This window comes from Nymphalis io, chromosome 17 (assembly GCF_905147045.1).
Source record: "Nymphalis io chromosome 17, ilAglIoxx1.1, whole genome shotgun sequence".
Lineage (NCBI taxonomy): Eukaryota > Metazoa > Arthropoda > Insecta > Lepidoptera > Nymphalidae > Nymphalis > Nymphalis io.
In genome coordinates, this window is record NC_065904.1 from 6,977,427 (window position 1) to 7,000,215 (window position 22,789).

Sequence of the window (22,789 nt, forward strand, 5' to 3'; positions counted from 1 at the left end):
CAACTGGTCAAGCCCATAGACCCAAGATGGCCACCTGAAGGATACCATCAGGTGCCCCATATGCTCGTCCGCCTAAATATTCAATAATAAAAAAAAGTATGTGTTTATTGTAAAAAAATATATGACAGAGTAATATATAGACATTACAAAGATGCGATAATACCTACGATTAAATAGTTTAATGTAACTACATAGTAGGTACAGATGCAATTGATTGAAGCGGCTACGTTTCAAAGTCCAAGGATACATCGTTCGTGGGACGAAGGAAGGGAAACTCGATGACGTGATAATGTAATAAAGTCATCGCATGAAAGGTTTACCTTTTGATCTTAATGTTTTCGATATGTTTATTTTGACAATAATCATCATTGTCACAATCAATGTCGTTGTTATCATCTTTCGGCCAATCGTAATCCGCAGCAGCTGGACGTAGGCTTCAATATGTTTTGTGTTTTCTTTCAATAATTAGAACGTTTTTTAATCTTTCAATTTTGGACTTTGACTTTTTTTCGCATTTTTACATCCACAGACATTTTGAAGGTAAACTTTGCCTGTCAAAGCTACCTCAAGGTTAATAGAAGTAGCGAGTTCGCAAAACAATTTAAAAAAAATCTTACAGATCTCGAAATAAAAAATAATGAATAAAATTATGTAATCTAAAATTAGTTTTTAGAAATAAACTAAATACCAACTGCAAGGAATTTACGTGAGACAATATTTAGCGAACTTTGCTTCTAGCCCGCTCAACTGGTTTATTAATTAAACTGTCAATGTCAATAAACTACAGGTGAATTCAATGAAACTAAGCTGAACTCAGCCAGTTTCTCAAACAAAAAATACGGGTCTTACAATATTTTTATAAAAAATTATAATTTGGCAAAAAAGGTAATATTTGACATCAACTGGTTGACAAGATGATTTAGGTTTATTCCTATTATGAGTAGGCACTGCATACTATTTTAAGATATCAATTACATGTTGTTTATTAAAAATAATAATTCTTATTTGTGTATTAAATATATTTATTCTTATGAATAAAAATACCTTTAAGTATTGAATCGGTGATAAACAGTGGTCACAAGTGATTGAAATGGGTTAGTGTGACGTGTGACGAATCATTGTCCATATTTTTCAATGAATTCATTGAGTGTTTTATCGTGTTTGCCTTCAGGGTTGTATAATTGGTTGAGTTTCACCCAGCCATCAGGGTAATCCCCTTTAATGGCAAGGACCACCTTGGCTACGAGAATCTTTTGTTTTTGAGAACATTTGCTGCAGCTGTCTTCCACGGACTGAGGGATCCATTCTGAAAAACAAATAAACATATGACCAAGTGAACACTATTTACAGATACGATTATTTTATTAAATAAATATAAAAAAATGGTGCATATTTTAATAAACGCTGACATAATTGTACAGAGAACTAGATTCCACACGCGGCATCACCCGCGTGTTTAGTTAAGACGTGAAAGCGTAACAAACAAAGACACATTCGATTTTAATATATTAGTTTTAATTGAATGTACGAAATAAAAGTCGAAAATTATAAAAACCATTAAAAACTAAATATGTAAATCATATTATCAACAACGTAACGTAAGTAACCTTACATATCTCGGTCGTTAGAACTTGTAGAGCTATTCTGTAAAAATAAACTCGAAACCTACCGCAGAAAACTGTCGTAAATGTCAGAAATTGATATGCGATATTGACCTTAATAATTAAAACATTTCAAGAATACACGTTTTAAAATAGTATATTGCCATAAGTCAGTTGTCTATATTTCACAGGTTAACAATGAAATTCTTACAGAATCGCACTTCTATATTAATTTATTTATTTACTTATTTTAATTTAATTTAATGTAATCCTTTTCAAAGTTCGAACGTACAACATTAAAGGCTTATTAAGGAACTAGTTGTGGGTATTTAAAAGTGTTAATATAAATAGAACTGCAGAACAAAGCACTTACCACACTTGATAAAGTTGACATTCATCCAATCCTTAAACTATTAATTTACTAAACAATCGATTAGTAACTACTACGCTAACTTACTTTTCATATCGGTGCCTTCAGGCGTACACTTTCCAGTTTCAATGAAACATTCCATATATGATTTCAGAAGACGTTTGTTACTAATCAGTTCATCAATATCGAAGTTATCGTAGCGGCTGAAGTCATCATCTGGTCTCGCGGCGACCACTGCTACGAATGCGAGGACGAGGATGAGCTTCATTTTGAGTTCTGTATAACATAAAATATATAAAAGAAAAATAACAGCTTGTAAATGTTCCACTGCTCGGTTAAAGCCTCCTCTCCCTTTAAGGCTTGGAGTTTATTTCACTGTGGTGCTGTGAGTGATTGTAGATTTTTAAAATTAGATTTAATATCATAATACGACCATTTAAATACACATAAGCTAAATAGACTATTGACATAGTATGGTCATTTTAATTATAACTAAAAAAATATGATTATTTTTTATTTTAATAAGGCTTCAAATAATAACATGATTTTTAGATCACTTTTATCAAGTTATTTTGAATATCATTCCAATACCCAAAAGTAACATTAAAAAATACATAAAATACAATATAATACTATTTATGTACTTTACGATAATATACACTGTAAAGGCTTTTTAAAGTGCCAGCGTAAATACTACTAAAATTAACAGTGCTTATAATTACAAATAAAGGCTCACCTTTACTGTTTGAGGTTAAATTAAATTTAATATATTTTTTTGATGCGACTTCTTTATATACTGACTGAATCACACGCACACTTGACGTAAAACGTAACGCTGTGGTGAATTTCCTATGAATATATACATTTTCAAATTTATAAAACATGTATAAATATAAAAAATTAATTAAACATTGAATTTTGTATTGTTTTCATTTTTAAATATCATTACGTATTCGTTGTTTTAGACTTAATATAAAAGAAACACTCAATAAATTTGAATTACTCGAAATGAAAAAATAACTGTTTTTTTTTTTATGGAATTCAATTGTAGTATATTAAACAAAAATAGTCTTTAAATTAATCTATTATAAAGTCTTCTTTCATAAGATACTAAACTTTGTAAAATGTCTAGTTTTATAATTAAATATAAGATCAATTTTAAAAATTAAATTGTAATAAAAATATAACTAAGTTGTTTCGTCTATTCTGACGTCAAAAATTTTTTACTTTAAATTTGATTATAATCTTAATTATTTGAAATGAAAATTAAATTAATCAAACGTTGATTTATTAATAACATGCTTTTAATTAGTGTAACGTCATGCCACACAACTCCACGCTACATATCGCCACGCCACATGCCGAGACGAGACAACCCAAGCCAAGCCATGCCATGCCACGACAGGTAAAGCCGGCCCTGTTCACCAAGCCCGCCTGTAACAATTACTGACGTCACATTCGACACCAGAACTTAATACCCGATTGGCTCATTTCGGAACGTCATTCGTTTTTATACAAAAATGTTGCTATGGCAACCAAAATAACGGAGAGATGATGTGGCCATGACAACGGAAAATAACAGTTGTGAATTGGAAAATTATTAAGATATAAATATACATTCGATTATCGATATATTGTTATCATTATTACCTTCCCGTTTCATTGGCTTAATCTGTTACTATGTGTAAGTCAAATCTTGCACATGAATTTTAAACTGAAATTTTATAGATCATACTTACAATTTTATATGTCATCATTTATAGAACATGATATAATTGGTATGAATAAATATATTTTTTTTCAAACGTTTATTTACATTAAAGCCTTAAATATATACAAAAATCTACCATAGCGAGAGGTCTCCTCCAACTATCGCTACCAGAGAACGCCCCAACGCAGCACACTCTGTCAGGCTGTAGTATGCCATGTCCAGTACCACAAGGATGGCTAAAGAGATGGCCAAGGTGGCGTAGACACATTGATAAGCTTCGGGACCAGTTGTAGAAAGAGTTGCCCGAAGCTTTATCTTCGATGAGGCACCTCATCTGTCATCGTCCACGAGTTTATGAAAGGTGACGTGAAATGTATTCTTTTACCGTGCAGTGACGGTGAAAGAATACATTTCACTGCCCCTCTCGTTCCCATGGGTGTCGTAAGAGGCGACTAAGGGATATCTGAGCGACCATCAGCTCATCTGGTGGTAGGATGTTAAACATCCGCCTGGCTTGTTACCACCATACGCATGGTGAAAAACTCGTGAAGTGGCTTGCAGCCGCGTTTCGAGGTCAGCCAGCGTATAGCCAGTGCCCGAGTGAGTATTGCCGCGATGGGTGTTGGTCCAATGGAGACGGTTGTTGAACCAATGCCGGGGGAAACTGTATTGACCTGCCGAACAGGGAGACCCGAAGAAACGGCTGTTCCGCTGGCCGCCCGTGGCATAGTACAGGGGCCCAAGCGTGCCTAACCAGCTCGCGAGGTTGCCCCATCAGGCCACGCATAATCTCGGGGTGGACCGTCGTGCCGGTTGGTGACCGGAAGGTGGGGTCCCGGCGGCCACTTCCGGGGGGGTTCGGGGGCCCTTCCGTCCGGCGGGTCAGTGTATTTTTCCTTTTGGCAACCACTAGGGGAAACACGCCTCCACACTTTGCCCATCCCTATCGTGGCAATACGTTGCTCGCTTCACGTCTCTTTTCCATTCATTTTTTCCCAAATGGTAGCGCAACAAAACAGAAATAACGGTCGTACAGCGGTGCACACCCCCACCATACCCTCGCTGTTTGAGGTCAAGTTCTCTAACATCCGTGGACTCCACGCTAACCTCAACGCTGTCCACCACCATCTCGAGACAGCACGGTCAGCAATGTTGTTTCTCACGGAGACACAAATACTCCATCCTGCCGATACCAGCTACCTTAATTATCCCGGCTACACGCTTGAAGAATCCTTCAAAGCGAAAGCCGGAGTATGCTTGTTCGTCAGGACGGATGTTTGCTGTCACCGACTACGCTGCTTGGAGGACCCCTCCTTCTCCATGTTGGTGGTACGTGTGGACCTGGTACGTCAGAGTCGAGTCTATGTGTGCCTCTACAGATCCCACAATGGTGACTTGGAGACAAGCCGATTATTTGACCATCTTAGTCGGGTGGCAGATGCAGCGTAAGAGCAATTTCCTAACGCGGAATTGGTGTTTTTGGGGGATTTTAATGCTCACCACGAATCATGGTTGAAATCCCTCAAAACTCTAAACTCAGGTTGTGGTTCAGCCTCCTCTTGGCTCTTCGGATCACAGCCTTATATCTACCAGAGTGCCACAGGCCAAGCTGCCGCCACTAGCGGTATGCAAACGTCGCGTTTGGCACTATAAGTCGGCAGATTGGGACGGTATGCGCGATTACTATGCGTCGGTCCCTGGGAAGGAACGTTGCTTCAGTGGGAATAACCCGACAGCTAGTGCCGCTGCTGTTGCTGACGAGATCATGTTGGGAATGGAATACTACATTCCTAGCTCAGATCTCGTCAGTAGAGGTACGCGTAACCGTTGGTTCACTCGTGAATGTACCGATGCTGTATCATCTAAGCAGGCGGCATATCGCAAGTGGATCAACGGCTGCATTAGCGGGGCATCTAACATTGACTCACTGAAAGCAAACTACAATAAAAATTCCAAGTCCTGTAGAAAGGCATACATGAGAGCGGATGCACAGCAAATTGTACAGATTGGTCATGACCTTGTTTCGTACCCTAGGGGCTCCCGTAGCTTCTGGCGTCTGACCAAGTCTGTGCAAAACAATTTCTGCCAACCTTCGCTGCCACCGCTCAGAAATCCGCACGGATCGCTAGCTCACAGTCCGCAAGAGAAAGCTGATCTCCTGGCTAAACTCTTTGCCGATAATTCCGTCATCGATGGTTGTAGTGCGCTGCCACCTACAATACCTTCATGTGGCCATACGATGCCTGACATCAAAATCAGGCAACGTGATGTGCGCGCGGAGCTGCAATCACTTGATGTACGGAAAGTTAGCGGTTCCGATGGAATACCAGCCATAGTGCTGAAGAAGTGCGCAGCGGAGCTGTCTCCTGTGTTAACGCGCCTGTTCCAACTTTCTCTCTCTTCGGGAAGTGTGCCGGAGGCTTGGAGAAGAGCTAATGTGCAAGCGGTTCCCAAAAAAGGGGATCGGTCTGACCCGGCAAATTATCGGCCAATAGCTATCACCTCAGTACTTTGTAAGGTGATGGAACGGATTTTAAACAACCAACTGATCCATTACCTAGAAGATCACTGTCTGATTAATGATCGTCAGTACGGGTTTCGACCAAAACGGTCCACAGGTGATCTTCTAGCGTACGTAACACACCTCTGGGGTGAAGCTATCGACAAGCATGGAGAATCGTTGGCTGTCAGCCTCGATATCTCCAAGGCTTTCGACAGGGTCTGGTACAGAAGTCTTCTCTCCAAGCAACAAGCATATGGTCTGCCGGCTCAGCTATGCACCTGGATTGCCAGCTTCCTACACAAGCGTAGCCTTCGTGTTTTAGTAGATGGTTGCGCTTCACAATTCTATGTAGTGAATGCTGGGGTCCCCCAGGGATCTATGCTATCTCCCACACTCTTTCTTTTGCATATCAATGATATGCTCTCCCTTGGGAACATACATTGCTATGCAGATGATAGTACAGTGCATGGTGGATACCACGGACGCGCAGTGGCTGGGCGGGCGGAAACTGAGGAGAGGCGGGAGAATCTTGTCATTGAACTCGATAGGACGTTAGAGCTCATCGCCAAATGGGGCTCTGATAATCTTGTTGAGTTTAATACCAAGAAAACACAGGTATACGCTCTCACGGCGAAAAAGTCAACATTTTCCCCTCTTCCCTCCCTCTGTGGTACTCCACTGGTGATGCAAAGCAAAATCGCCATGCTGGATTGACGTTCGCTGCGACCTTAGTCCAAGGGATTACATCGAGGCTTTTATAAAAACAGCTTCACGGAAACTCGGAGTTCTGAACAAGGTGCGGCGTTTTTTCACGCCACAACAACTGTGCCTGCTGTACAAAACACAGGTACGGTCTTGCGTGGAATATTGCTCGCACCTTTGGGATGGCTTTGCTAAGTACCTACTGGAAGCCTTGGACCGGTTGCAGCGACGTGCCGTACGCATTATTGGCGACGTAAAGGTCACAAACACCCTTGAACCTTTACAATTGCGTCGTGAGATAGCAGCACTGAGCGCTTTCTATCGACTGTATCACGGCGAGTGCTCTGAGGAATTATTCTCTCTAATTCCTGCTTCCCCCTTTCTTCTTAAGTCCACGCGAGCTGGTTCTCGATGTCACCGCCTAACTGTGACATCAATTCCATCGCGAACAAAGAAATTTGGCAACTCATTTCTTTGTCGCACTTCCAAAAAATGGAATTCCATACCAGCTCACGTGGTCCCCTCCTCTTACAACCCGGGTTCCTTCAAACGAGGTGTGAAGAGGCATCTTGCGGGCCGGCAAGGCGAAAGCGGCTAGTGCAGAACGTTTTTCCAGTTTGTACTGGCCGTCGTCGCGACTGGACTCTACTACCACTTACCATCAGGTGGAGTAGTCATTTGCCCTCCCAGCGAATATAAAAAAAAAAAGACGTGAACCGTGGAATAAAGGGAGAACCTACATTTTGGAGATGGAGACCCTCAAGAAAAATAAAACAAAATAGGTCTACTGACAGTAAGATATAATTTTAAGATTCAAAATGTTCATGTAATTGTAGGCTAACACTTCCGGACCAAGCTGGTATAAGTAACATATATTTGTATAGGTATTAATAGGAGGCTTAGACAAAGCCGTACCAATAGCGCTTACAAAATGCATTACGATATAGTTCAAGTGTTTGAACTTCCATTGTTGTAGCCAAAATAGCGAAAATATTTCGAATTTATTCAATTCCGTATTGAATTTGCTTTGTCGTTTATGTGACATACATATCTAACTCTATGTTGCTAGAAACGTACATAACAATTATCGTAAAATAATAAAATATTAAAATAATAGTAAACTTATCGGATTCGAAACTTATTTTATGACGGGTAACATGGGTATAAATGTATGTAATGTACGGGGGTAAAATCGTATGACGTGACAGTAAACGGCATGGTACTCCCTTTTGCCGTCTTCTTGTGGCCGCGCGGTATGGTACGGAATGGTATACCATTATATTTTGTTGATATTTAATACAATCATAATAAGAAAAATATATTTATTTTTTAACTTTTGTTTGTTCTTACTAGTTTTTAATAATAAAATATTTCAAAAACAATCAAAATCAACAAAAGCTAGATAAATTGTCTAATCTAATTTCAAAGATGACAGTCATCAAAACCTGAAAAGAATTTAAATTCGACATATTCTAGTATATCCTTTACTACATACAAATATGTATGCACTATCACAATGGATGTATGTAAAATATTATGTAAGCAGTTCTATTTATATAACGACCACTTTCCGCCTGCAATTTTGCCCGCATGAGGAAGGTATATTAGTAAGAAAAGCAAGATATCCTTTGTCCTTTTCTATGCGTAATGCACGTACAGAAAAGGACAAAATTTCATAATGATAAGTTGAGTAGTTAAGACGTGAAAACGTAACAACGAAACAAATAAACATTCAATCATTTTCGCATTTATAATATTAGTAAGGATAACTATTATAATCTTTACGCTCAAATAGACATTGAGTACGTCTAACACACCGTTATAGCATTAATAATTTAATAGACAGCGGTTACTGTGTGACTTCTTCAAGTACGAAAAACGTAAAATAAAATATGTAATACCTTTGAAAATAGAAAAAGGTTATATTTTTTTTTGTTGTGTGTATGATGACCTTCTTTATATTCACCGGCTAAATCTCTTTTGATCTATCTAACTATTTTTAAAGGTATTTAAAGGTACCAGTTTTAGAGATGCCAAGGTCCGAAAAATTCACCTCAAAGAGATAAAGGAGTTTTATGATGATAAAAGTCCTTTATTACTTGATAAACGGAAAAAAAATATCAATGCTCGAGTCTGTATACAAAATACTGATTTTTAAGTAAGAGAATATTAAAAATGGCTATTACAATCAATCAATTAATATAGTTTACAGCTCGAAAATGTCAGTGTGAGAAAACATGTTCAAATGTGGCCATGTATTATGCTTTAAAATCTGTCAGATTACCTGTTCACACTAGATACAATCAATGCGATCAAACTATGGAATGCTCTTAAATAATCCTACTTCAAAATATAAATTGATGGTATGTAGTGTGTGATGCGTAGTGTTATATAATTTATAAAGAATATATTTATTTAAGTGAAAGTATAAACAGATACATCAGCAAGCCTGCTTCTATTTCCATATCTACTAACCTAAATGTTATCTGAATGAAATCGCAATTGAGCGATGAAGTCGCCTTTTGTGTTGCAAATATTTCTGTCTTCTTTTTTTTACTTGTTTTTAAACTATTTAATGTAATGTACAATAAACTTAAAAAAAAAGCCGAGATGGCCCAGTGGTTAGAACGCGTGAATCTTATCCGATGATCGTGGGTTCAAACCCGGGCAAGCACCACTGAATTTTCATGTGCTTAATTTGTGTTTATAATTCATCTCGTGCTTGACGGTGAAGGAAAACATCGTGAGGAAACCTGCATGTGTCTAATTTCATTGAAATTATGCCACATGTGTATTCTACCAACCCGCATTGGAGCAGCGTGGTGGAATAAGCTCCAAACCTTCTCCTCAAAAGGGAGAGGAGGCCTTAGCCCAGCAGTGGGACATTAACAGGCTGTTACTGTTACTGTACTGTACTACAATAAACTACATAAATTATATACACATTAAATTAGACGTAAACGAATCCTTTTGAATTATTATCGTGGGGATCAAAACAAATTTCTTAACGAAATTTATATATAAATCTAAAATTAAACATGTTTTGTTAGTGTTTGAAACGAATGTGATCTCTTTATAAAGTAACAATTATTTTAATTATAGAACATTATGAAATCAACGTAATTATGCGATCTATGACCATTACACACACGTATGGCACAAAAACTGGTTTGAATTTTAAGCGATCAGACGAAGTGTGTTGTTATTCATATAAATTTATTGTATTTTTCCGTTAACATTATTTTTTATTGTTTTTGTTTCAAATACTTGTATATAGCGAGGATTTTGACTTTAGGTTTATTATTGGTTTTTGCAGATGGCTGACACCTTCACTCTCATAATCCGATAGGACGGTAATATGACACGACCGGAATCAGACCGGAATCAATCACAACAGAGATCAGGCGGAGGGCCAATGGCTTGACGGACTTTTGAAGAGTGGGAAACTTTGAGCTAATACTGAGAATTTATGGACAGTGAAACCTTTGAACACATACCTCGAAATTGTTATTGTTATACATCCTTATATATATACCGATGCATAAAATCGCTCAAACATCACACAGAGCCATCAGATAAAATTATATCAATTAAATTAAATATGAAAAAAACTCCAAATCTAATTAACAAGAAAAGTAGCATCTGCCCAACAGTGGGACATTCACGAGCAGCTATAAAGTATAGCTTCTAGTTGTTGTATTTTATTTTCTGCTTTATTTTACCAACGAGAGTAAGTACTTATTAAGTACTAACTCAATAAAATATCTGATCAACATTAGATCAATTCTTGCAAGAATAATATTTTTATTAAGTGGGTAGTGAGTAGAAAGACCTACAGATAATAAACATGCTTGTATGTATTATTTTCTTTCAACATAATTGCTTCTATAAATTACTTTTAGTACGTTAAATATATTAAGCACTTTATTTAATTTTATACAACATTCTAAGACTATACCGGTAGTAGGGCTTAGTGCAAAATGTTTTCAGCTTTTAATATACAATATATTTTGGGGCAAAGTAGAATAGTTGTGGTTTTTAATTCCTTCTTCCTTAGTATGACTATCTTTAACGCGAAATCCACGGCTATATCACAAAACCGCAAACGTGCGTTCGTTTACTACGGTAATTAATTAATAGCAATTTAGTAATGTAATTGTATACATACATAATTAATAATATTGCGAATGGAACGAAGCCAAGAAGAATATACACTATATAAAATAGACGGATACAAAAGTCTGTGAACAAACAAATATAAATATATAAAAAAAATGTGGCTGTCACAACACGCCCGGCAGATGAACAACATCATAATTGATTATTATTTAAATAATTAATTATGTATAAAAAAAAAACAATATATAAATTTAAAGTAAAATAAATGAATACAATTTGGTAAATAAAATTAATAGTATACCAGTCACGCATACAGAAGGAATGGCGTAGTGACTTTTGATTAAAGACATTGTAGTTACATACGTCATGCATACGATCAGGTGCACTAAGAAATATTGTTTGAAATTTATTTTGAAGGTGCACAGTTCTCGTTCATTCATTAAAAAGATTGCAAACGTTTCGCCAATGATATAGCATGATCGGTTTATTAAGTATTCTACAGATTATTTAAATATATATTATGTTTATAATAATCTTTGATATTCAGTTACATTCACGAAATGTCTTTGAATTATGAGAATACAACACAAAGGAGCGGACACACTTATTTGGCTTGAAGGAATCTTTTGTATATTTTACAAAACATTTTCTGTCCCCATCTAGGGTAAAAGTGAAAAATCTATTGGGATGGTTGAAGAGCTCTGGGCGTGCCTTAAGTATCACGGCCATGATCTTAGAAAGTTCTTAACGAAGTCGACTTAAGTATTGGGGATCAGATATTGAGTGTAACAGCATTTTTGATGGAATATTATTAGCAAGGACTTCCGTGACAAAAGTGCTTAAAGCATTTTATTAGGGCTATTTTATTTACCAAAAAATAATGAACAAATGCGTGATGACCGCTTATTCAAATATTATTAATATTACAAAACGTGAAAGTCAGGATAGATGGATGGATCTTTGTAATTCTTTCACGGAAGAAGAACTAAATGGATTTGTACAAAATATAAGTAGAGATAGCTTATATTATACCTTGACTTAACATATATTCTATTCTGCTCTCCTCACCTCAAATGCAGACGCATCCGCGGGCAGAAGCTAGTATTTTATATAATTAACAGAAGCCAACTGTCGAAACATTGTTATAATTTAGCTTTGGTAAGAATTAGTCTGATGTTAAATTGAATTTCACACTCGGTTCCTAAAGTTCCCATTCAATAAAGTTGTTCATAAGTTATTTGTCGTTAACTATTCCTACCAGGGTAAGAATGCTGTTCACAGAATATAGTAACTCTGCAACATGATGGTCCGGGAGGTAGCGTTGCATTTACAAAAGTAATAATATGCCGGCTCATGTCGACAACGATAGTTGATCTTATATAGCCAATAAACAAACCGACAGTCAGCTGCCCATGTAGCGGTGGGTTTGGCTGTGGGAGAGGACGAAAGAGGCTAATTAAAGAAAAAAAAGTAATAGTACGACGGCTTTTTTCATAAATAGTTAACATCATACTGAGCTGGAAAAAAAGTCAACATGGTTGACGATATGACGGATATATGGACATACACACACAGATTCAGGCATCCTTCTAAAATATATTTATCATTTGAATTCAACTCTACATATACGCGGGCGCGCACACATGCACACATAAGCACATACATACACGCACAAACGGACTTCCTTATAAAAAACAGGACCACTTCTAATTTCAAAAAGCAGAAAAATCCCAAAACATTGTACTGATTGTATGAAACTACAAATTTGGAATTCAAATTGTTCTTTATTTGTTATTTAAAATTAATTCAGTAAATTATTAACTGTAAATGCACTGCATTTAAAATATCGATATTTACTATAGAGCTAAATTCCGAGATAGACTTACTGCTTAGAACTTATGCCTTAAAAGGGATTAACGATACCTTATAATGATATTTTACAAGTAGATTCTATTAACGCATGAGCTACGTCGTAGAAAAAAGGAACTCTTTTGCTGCAAGAACTTTTACCTACTATGGAACTTGAGTCGCGGTGGCTTTGTCATGTACCGGAGTGCCAACGTAAATAAAATTGCTGCACAAAAACATTGTATTAAAACGCGTTTTTTAGATTTATTTTATCGTATCTTGCAGATAATATATAAATGGTAATTATAATACCTAAACTTAAAGTTAATCCTGTAATTCTTCTTTAGGAAATATTTAAGTGACCATGCTCTAATGCGCGTTGGTTGATACACATGTATATTGTAGACATATGTTTTTCGCGATATTTTCCTTCAACGCCGAGCACGGGATGAATTATAAACACAAATTAAGCACATAAAAACTATGTCGTGCTTACATGGCTTTGAAATTGCAATATTAACCATTCCATAAATGCGTCACCAACATTGGGCACTAAGCTGTTATGTCCGTTATGATTGACACCGCTCCCTCGCCCTTCCTACCGAAATATAACAATACAAAGTAAAGCTGTCGAAAATATATACGTAAGTGTAAAATATATGTAAGTGGGTTGTATCTACCCAGGCGGGCTTGCACAAAGCCCACCAAGTACAATGATTATTATAAGTCAGTTTTAGGTAAATTCAACGAATATTCAACTTGCTTTTATTTATGATCTATCGTATAAAACTCAACCATATAATGGATATATGTGAGATGGCTATGCGAGTCAAAATAGAATAGAGTCAGAATAGAACGCGTGAGTGTTAACCGAAGATTGCAAGTTCAGCTCCACTAAATTGTTATGTATTTAATTTGTGTTTATATTTCATTCTGCATAAATAACGATGTACAGTCTATGACAAACCGTGTCATTTTTATGTGACTATTTTGTCTTTCAAAATAAACAATTTAAGCACAATAATTAATAAAAGAGTCTTTTGGAGAATGACTTTTTAGTTTTCTAAAAGACTAGTAAAGCTCGTAATTACGAGTAAATAGTTCCACATAAAGTCTTGTCGTGATCAAATTGAAGAGATAAATGCTGAATTTTTTATCCCCTCAAATGAAACAATTAAAGATCATTTGATAATTACTCATGATAATGAGACAGGGGGATGTAATATCCCCGAAACTGTTCACCAACGCGTTGGAAGACGTTTTCAAAACGCTGGATTGGACTAGGTATGGAGTCAATGTAAACGGCGAGTACATCTCACACCTTCGATTTGCCGACGATATCGTCATCATAGCAGAGTCGCTGGAACAACTCACCGAAATGCTGCGTAGCCTAGGCGAGTCTTCCCGGTGTGTCGGTCTCGGTATGAACTTGGACAAGACCAAGGTCATGTTCAATAGGCATGTCGTGACGGGACCGATATACGTCGAGGGGAAACCTCTCGAAGTTGTTAGTGAATATACCTACCTAGGACAGATAATACAAGTCGGTAGGAAAATCTTCGAGAAGGAAGCCGATCGAAGAATTCGCTTGAGATGGGCAGCATTTGGCAACCTTCGTCAAGTCCTCAAGTCGTCTATACCGCAATGTTTGACGGGTGCAGGTGCATGCAGGTAAGACGCATTGGTTGAAGACGAAAGTCTTCAACCAATGCGTCTTACCTGCCATGACATACGGTGCCGAAACGTGGACACTAACTGCGGGACTAGTCCACAAATTCAAAGTCGCTCAGCGTGCTATGGAGCGAGCTATGCTCGGAGTATCTTTGAAGGATAAGATCAGAAATGAGATTATCCGGAAAAGAACCGGAGTCACCGACATAGCTTGCAAAATTAGCAGGCTGAAGTGGCAGTGGGCTGGTCACGTATGTCGTAGGACCGATGGCCGTTGGAGCAGACGAGTCCTAGAGTGGAGACCGCGAATCGGCAAGCGCAGCGTAGGGCGCCCTCCAGCCAGGTGGACCGACGACCTTAAGAAGGTGGCGGGCACCAACTGGATGCGGAAGGCGGAGGACAGGGAGCTTTGGCGCACCTTGGGAGAGGCCTATGTTCAGCAGTGGACAACGATTGGCTGTTGATTGATTGATTGATTGATTGATAATTACTCATCTATCTTCAGAATTCTCGCAATAAATTTTAATTAGAGCGCATTTACTGAATTTTATATCCAGTAGCAAGTTTTTTAAGCTCATTTAGAGTAACTTGAGTTACTTTAAAAGTCATTGTTAAATCTCAATTATTACATAATTTGATAAGCTAAAAGTTGTATGTCTTGTAACAATTACTTATAATTGTAATCTTACGATCTTCTTAAAATTTAGTACTAGTTTATATTTAAAAGACGATAAAAAATCTTACATTATTAAAACAAAAAAGTATTTACTTTTATATTTTATATTATATTTTATATTTATTTTTATATGACGTAAATAGTAATGCTAATATTTTTTAATATTTTCACTATTTCTATTAAAATACATTAATGTGATAAATATAAGATATAACTAATGTTGTTGTTAATTTATTTATTCTATTGTACCCACTTCCTACTACTACCGCATACTAGTAGGAATGTCTTGTGAAAAACATCTCGAAGGAAATCTCGAGTTACAAGATTACAAATAGCCCGAATAGCCCTTTTTTAAGACCGATTACCGTGTTTTGTATTTGAGGAGTTACCTACATCTTAAATACCGTGATACGATATTACGGATAATTTAAAGAACTAACTGAAATATTATTCAAATATATATGTAAGTTAGTTGTCTGATTTCTCTAATAGTTTATGCGATTAGAGTATTCCGGCAAGGTATGATAAATTAAATTTCACTTGAGCCTTGAAACTAAAATTCCTATTGCTATTGTGAAACTATGCTTTTAAAATTATTTATCCAACGAAAATTTTATATAACTGTACTGTGATAGTAGCTTATAGAAAGTAAGCCCAATGCTCTCGCAGAGTGAGCAGCAGTGTTTTGCAGTAAGTACATCAAATAATCATAAATTTTAAAATCTATGAATATGCTATTAATTATTATTAGGATTAATAAAATGTATAAAGATAAGGCGAAAAGGAATTCATTGGTAAAGTAGTAAGTGAATATTCGATAACTTTTGTAATTATCTACTTATTATGCATCCTTAATCTCATGCAAAATTGACCTTCATGAAATACTTTATTTATTATTTAATTATTATTCCGGCTTTGGACAATTAACTCATTATTTATATTAGGTATTTTAAACAATATTCACGTAATGAGCGTCGAGTAATTAACGCATGCTTAGATGACATTGACGATAAACAATATAGGCAGTTACGAGTACATCGCATTATAACTTTTAAGAGCCGAGATGGTCCAGTGGTTAGATCATGTGAATCTTAACCGAATATTGCGGGTTCAAATCCCGACAAGCGCTGAATTCTCACGTGCTTATGTTTATAATTCATCTAATGCTCAGCGGAGAAGGAAAACATTTCTTTCGACTGGATTGCCGCATTTTTTATCCAAGAGAGAGCAAATGAACTCAAGACTTGCAAAACCATGCAATGGAAGGCTTGCATGTACGTTGTCGATTTTGAAGGAATGAGTCCTTGAAGGTTCCTAGGTCACATCGGTTCGAAAAAACTGCTGGCGAAAGCTGGTTCCGCAGGAGGTAGGAAGGTTATGGTAAGTTGGATTAGAGCATTGAAGTAGCAGCATCCCCCTCAAAAGAAGAAGAGATCTTTAGAGACTATATTATAATTTTGCGTTGGAAATGTCTTACGTTATGTTAGAGTTTTATATACCAATTATATAATTTCAATATATGATCTGTACTTTATTGTTACGTGCAATGACATAATCGTTTTAATCTTTTTTTTTTCAAATTAAAAACATATAAAAACTATTTTTGTCCTTTTCCTGTGTGTATTTCTGTACAAACATTTCTAAGATGGATATTACCAATGACCGAATTGACTTTCATTAAATGGAAAATCGTGTATGGTAATTTGTTTCTTTTCTTTATTTAATTTTATATCCTTACTTACTACATGAGTTAAAAATAAGGGCTAGAATATATATATATGTATATACCATGTGTCAATATATTATATATATGCAACTACATATTAAACTAAACATATCAACAATTGTAACTAACAATAGCTATGTATAAAAAGCAACCATTTAAAAACAATTAATAATATTCATTGTGTTTTCCATAAGTATTATTTACGTTATTTAAGTTTTTCTTATATTAATCAGTCTTGAACTCGGTTCAAGGGTACACTTAGTGCATACTTAAATTAACTACACATATTGAAAAAATAAAATATTTATATTTAAATAAGTGAATCTTATTATGGGTAACTGAATATTTTTGTCTATTTATTTTATATTAAGTAACTAATTAAAATAATCGTATTTTTATAGAGTATAGTCCTATTTTAATATAAAATTTAGATTTAGTTTCTATTTAAACTATGTTTGAATATTTGTTTGCTTTAGTAACAATAATGATGAAAATGAATATTTACTAAAAGTTACGTGGTTTAACGAAAACCGAAAACAGTTTTATTATATAATATAAGTTGGTTATATGATGATCTGAATCTCTGTGATTTTTAGGAATATTTTTATCTGTTATGTGTTAATAATACTAGTTTGTTTTTACAAGAAGAGTTAATTAAAAATTTTTTTAAGGTAAGATTTTACTGTTGCGCAATGATTTATTATGCGTAATTGAGTGGTTTTTCCGTATTTTTTTTTCTTTTTTCTTATGCCAGGTTTACTTTGATACGAGTCTTTATTTACTATTCCGCAAACTAATGAATGAATCTCGAACATAAACTATATACTTATTTAAGTAAAGGAGTATAGTTCGGTTAAACTCTCATTGTTACTATTTTTCGCCGCTGTTTTATTTCACAATTAATGAATAATACGTTTTCACTAAATTGATATAAATAACATGTTTAACAAATTTATTTTAATCAAATTATATATATAGAAGCATATTATAAAGAAAACTTCCCTATCTTGACAACTGCTCATGATAGTGGTTAGGATGGGAAGAAAAAATAGTTTAAACCACGCTTAGAACTAGACACAGAATGCATAAGCATAAAATTATCAATGTCTCGCCGTTCTGTAACAATCAATACGAATTTAATTTATACCAAAAGTACAGAAGAGAAAATATAAAATTAAGAGAAATATTAAATCACGACATTGGAATTGAAAAGTCCTGACATTTATGATGGCTTCAAGTTTATTGTCACATTATAAGATTTGCTAAAAATGTGCGCGACGAGCTCGTTGCGAGCATAATGTTCGGCTATGATTGATTATCATTTTCAGTTAGGAATAGTAACGCTGTCAGATGATATGTGTCTTTACAAAGCGTACACTGCAGTCATTGAATATTAGGTCCTACCATATGAAATTAGCGTTTTTTCGTACCACTTTGATTTGAATTATCTCCTCTTTGGTTAAGAATTCCAAATTCAAATTTATAAATTCATTTTGCTGGCACATTTGAGTTTTGAAACAGTCATTCATTTGTTTTTCCACATTATTTTTTTCTTTGGCGTCGCTTATTACCGCACAATGGAAAACATGAAATATCGGTATATTTACGAGTACGAGTTCTACCGTAACACAAGTGCTGCAGAAATATCTCGAAGGATTAATGATTAGTACGGCGCTGGTGTTGCAAAAGAAAACACGGTACGTTTTTGGTTTCAACGTTTTCGTTCTGGAAATTTCGACTTTCAGAACCAACCCCGTGGACGGCCAAAGTGGAAAATGAAGAATTAAAGGCTATTGTGGAAGCGGATCCATCACAAAGCACTTCAGAGATAGCTGCAAGCTTCGGGGTAAGTAATAAAACTATATTAATCCACTTGAAGAAAATCGGGAAAGTAAAAGAAACTTGAACGATGGGTACCTCATGAATTGAGTGAATCGAACTTGCAAACACGCGTCGAGTCGAAAGTAACACAGCAGGTGTTACTTTGCTCAACCGACACAATAATGAAGAGATTTTAAATCTAATCATTACTTGTGATGAAAAGTGGATACTGTACGATAATCGCAAGCGCTCGTCGCAATGGCTGAACCCTGGAGACCCATCCAAATCCTGCCAGAGTCAGAAAAAGTTACTTGTGAGTGTTTGGTGGACTAGCGCCGGTGTCGTTCACTACAGCTTTCTAAAATCTGGCCAAACGATTACTAGCTGCTAAACCGAGATTGGTCAATCGCTCTAGGCCACTGCTGCTTCACGACTATGCAAGACTACACACTACACAACAAACAACCACTAAGTTAGATGAGCTACAATTGGAATGTCTGCGACATCCACCGTAATCCCCGGACCTTGCTCCAGCAGATTACCATTTTTTATGGAATTTGTAAAACTTCTTACAAGGGAAAAAATTCAACTCCGATGCGGTAGTCCAAACCGCCTTCAAAGAGTTTATTGATCTTTATGCTAATCCAAGTCAATCGGACCTGTAGTTTTGGATATCTCGTGATGTGTCAGTAAGCGTTATTTCGATTATAAATATGGATATAGTTACATAATGATTTAAACAAATTCATATGAATAATTAAAAACAAAATGTTATTCTTGAAAAATAGATCCAAAATCCAAACTGATACTTATAAAATGTCATACAGTAATGTTACAACGTTTTCATAATTGAGTTGAACATTTAGTCAAAATCTATTAGATACTATATATGTAATCTATCATTGTAAATGTCATAACCTTAATATTGTTGTATAACATTTACAAATTGCAACATGACAGCACCAACACTATGTTCAAAAAAATTGGGGTTGCAACATTATATTGGAAAATTGACTTCATGTTTGATTCATCGAAAATCGGAATATTTTATTCGATCTAAACAAAATATAAAACAAGTGATTTAAGAAATTAATAAGATGATATAATAAAATTACCAGTTTTCCTGTTTTTGTTTATTCGAAAACAGAAAGTTATTAATATTAAATTTGGTTTTTATAACTTCTTTAATTTTGCCATCTATAAAAATATAAATAAGAAAATATCTTTTGGCATTACGTCTTTGTCATTTGCATAATGCATAATAATAAAAGTTTAGACACAAAGCAAAAACCGAATGTCATTGATATAATCAAAAAATATATAGAGCGAATCCAGAAACGATTTCTATACCACCTATCGTACACGGACTTTAGATGTAGTCAACTGTTTTCATACGAATCTCGTCTTACTCATTATAATATGAGGTCACTCAAGGAGCGTCGAAGGGTTGCAGATGTAATTTTTTTGTCTAAATTAATAAATGGCCTAATTGATGCACCTGAATTGCTCGAGCGTTTAAGTTTCGCAGTGCCTCGTGACGGTAGCACGAGGCACTGCGAACGCTTGATGACGGTAGCCGTAATCGTTTGGCCAGATTTTAGAAAGCTGTAGTGAACGACACCGGTGCTAGTCCACCAAACACTCACAAGTAACTTTTTCTGACTCTGGCAAGACTTGGCTGGGTCTCCAGGGTTCAGCCATTGCGACGAGCGCATGCGATTATCGTACAGTACAAAATCGCAAGACGTTTTGTTTGCCTCATACAAGAAGCAATCTTGGTCAGCATGGTCCGCATAGAATGCAATCTTTTGCTAACTGTTTTAGAGATACTATAGATATCTTTAACGATAATATCAAGTCCATTAAAAAGAAAATGTCTAAACAAATGGGTTAATTTTTAGTTCTATTTTTATATTATTTAGTTACTTTTTTTTTTGAGCCGAGATGGCCCAGTGGTAAGAACGGCAAGCACCACTGAATTTTCATGTGCTTAATTTGTGATTATAATTCATCTCGTGCTTTACGGTGAAGGAAAACATCGTGAGGAAACCTGCATGTGTCTAATTTCACTGAAATTCTGCCACATTTGTATTCCACCAACCCGCATTGGAGCAGCGTGGTGGAATAAGCTCCAAACCTTCTCAAATAGAGGAGAGGAGGCCTTTAGCCCAGCAGTGGGACATTCACAGGCTGTTACGGTTACGGTAGTTACTTTTTAGTTTAGTTTAATTCTGTTTTGCTTTTTAGTTATTTATTTTTATTTTATAGGTGATAGTTTTTATAAGTTTTCTTATGTTTGTTCTAATACTACGCTGTAATTACTGTAATGTGTGTGTGCTAATGTAATTTTTTTTTTGCTTTTAAGCCCTAATATAAGCATGTAATGTCCACATCGAGAAGACTCAATTGTAAATATTTTCAGTTAAATGTATTATTGTATGTCATTGTTGATTGTATAATTGTAGTCAGTTTTGTGGACTAAATAAAAAAAATAAAAAATAATAATCAAATTGTTTTTGTGGTGTATTCATATGTAATTAACCACTTTAATGTTAAAATGTGTGTGACGTCTAAAATAATGCGATTTACTTATTACGAGTGTGTGTATGCGTGTGTTATGTAAACACACTAGAACTACTAAACAGATAATAATTATTGGTAATACCCATCCAGAGACCTGCACAGAGCCCTATTACCGCGTAATTTGTTTGTTTTTCATTACGATTAATGTAGATCCTTAAATCATATTTGGCTTCCGTTTAAATCAACAGGTAACAGCTTTTTTTTTACGCTGGAAACACGCATTACGCGTTTCCCCCACGGGAACAGTGGGGGGGGGTATGTGGGGCTCGCCGATGTCCAAGGCGCCGAGTGCGCCCCGAACAACGGAATACCCACTAAAAAACCAGCGGTACCCTTTCCGTCATAACGAGGAGCGCAACGGGATCGCTTGCGCATGCTACCACGACGCTCTGACGGGCGGCCTGCGTATGCAGGCCTCCATTCTCTAGGGGGATTACCAGGGTACTGAGAACCCCCTAGTCCCAGCGACGCCTATTGCGGCGGAGGGAGAAGGTGCGCATAGCGCCTCATTCTTCTCCCCAGTCTTCTTCGGCGGAGCAGGTTTGCAGCGGCGTCCTCTTCCCGCTCCCGCTCCGCGGCCTCCTTCTGCGACATTACATTTTTACAGAAGGAGACCATTTCCGAACAACACTCATTGCTTCCGAGTATCGCGTTGATGATGCTCGGCAAGGAGAGGTCTCCGCCGACAACTGCCACCAGAGAAAGCCTCTGGGGGCCCCACGCGGCACACTCCGTCAGGGTGTGTTGCGCCGTGTCGGTTGGCGCACCACACTCGTGGCAGGAAGGTGACATTTCCCGCCGTGCTATCTTGTGCAGGTACTTATCGAAGCAGCCGTGTCCAGTAAGTACAAATATAAATACAAATATAAATATAACACTTCAAATTTCAATGCGGGAGAATCTTGTCATTGAACTCGATAGGACGTTAGAGCTCATCGCCAAATGGGGCTCTGATAATCTTGTTGAGTTTAATGCCAAGAAAACACAGGTATGCGCTCTTACGGCGAAAAAGTCAACATTTTCCCCTCTTCCCTCCCTCTGTGGTACTCCGCTGGTGATGCAAAGCAAAATCGCCATGCTGGATTGACGTTCGCTGCGACCTTAGTCCAAGGGATTACATCGAGGCTGTTATAAAAACAGCTTCACGGAAACTCGGAGTTCTGAACAAGGTGCGGCGCTTTTTCACGCCACAACAACTGTGCCTGCTGTACAAAACACAGGTACGGTCTTGCGTGGAATATTGCTCGCACCTTTGGGATGGCTCCGCTAAGTACCTACTTGAGGCCTTGGACCGGTTGCAGCGACGTGCCGTACGCATTATTGGCGACGTAAAGGTCACAAACACCCTTGAACCTTTACAATTGCGTCGTGAGATAGCAGCACTGAGCGCTTTCTATCGACTGTATCACGGCGAGTGCTCTGAGGAATTATTCTCTCTAATTCCTGCTTCCCCCTTCC

The 22,789-nt window shown here is 36.6% G+C and overlaps 1 protein-coding gene across 1 annotated transcript; it reads right to left on the bottom strand.

Annotated features, from left to right (window-relative positions):
• Window positions 1-1,107: 1,107 nt before the first annotated feature.
• LOC126774909 (ejaculatory bulb-specific protein 3-like) lies at window positions 1,108-2,247 on the bottom strand. Its single transcript, XM_050496567.1, has 2 exons — window positions 2,059-2,247; window positions 1,108-1,306 (listed from the first exon to the last, which is right to left on the bottom strand). The coding sequence occupies exons 1-2, from the start codon at window positions 2,237-2,239 to the stop codon at window positions 1,116-1,118; spliced, it is 372 nt and encodes a 123-aa protein (XP_050352524.1). The 5' UTR covers window positions 2,240-2,247; the 3' UTR covers window positions 1,108-1,115.
• Between the last annotated feature and the right edge of the window lie 20,542 nt (window positions 2,248-22,789).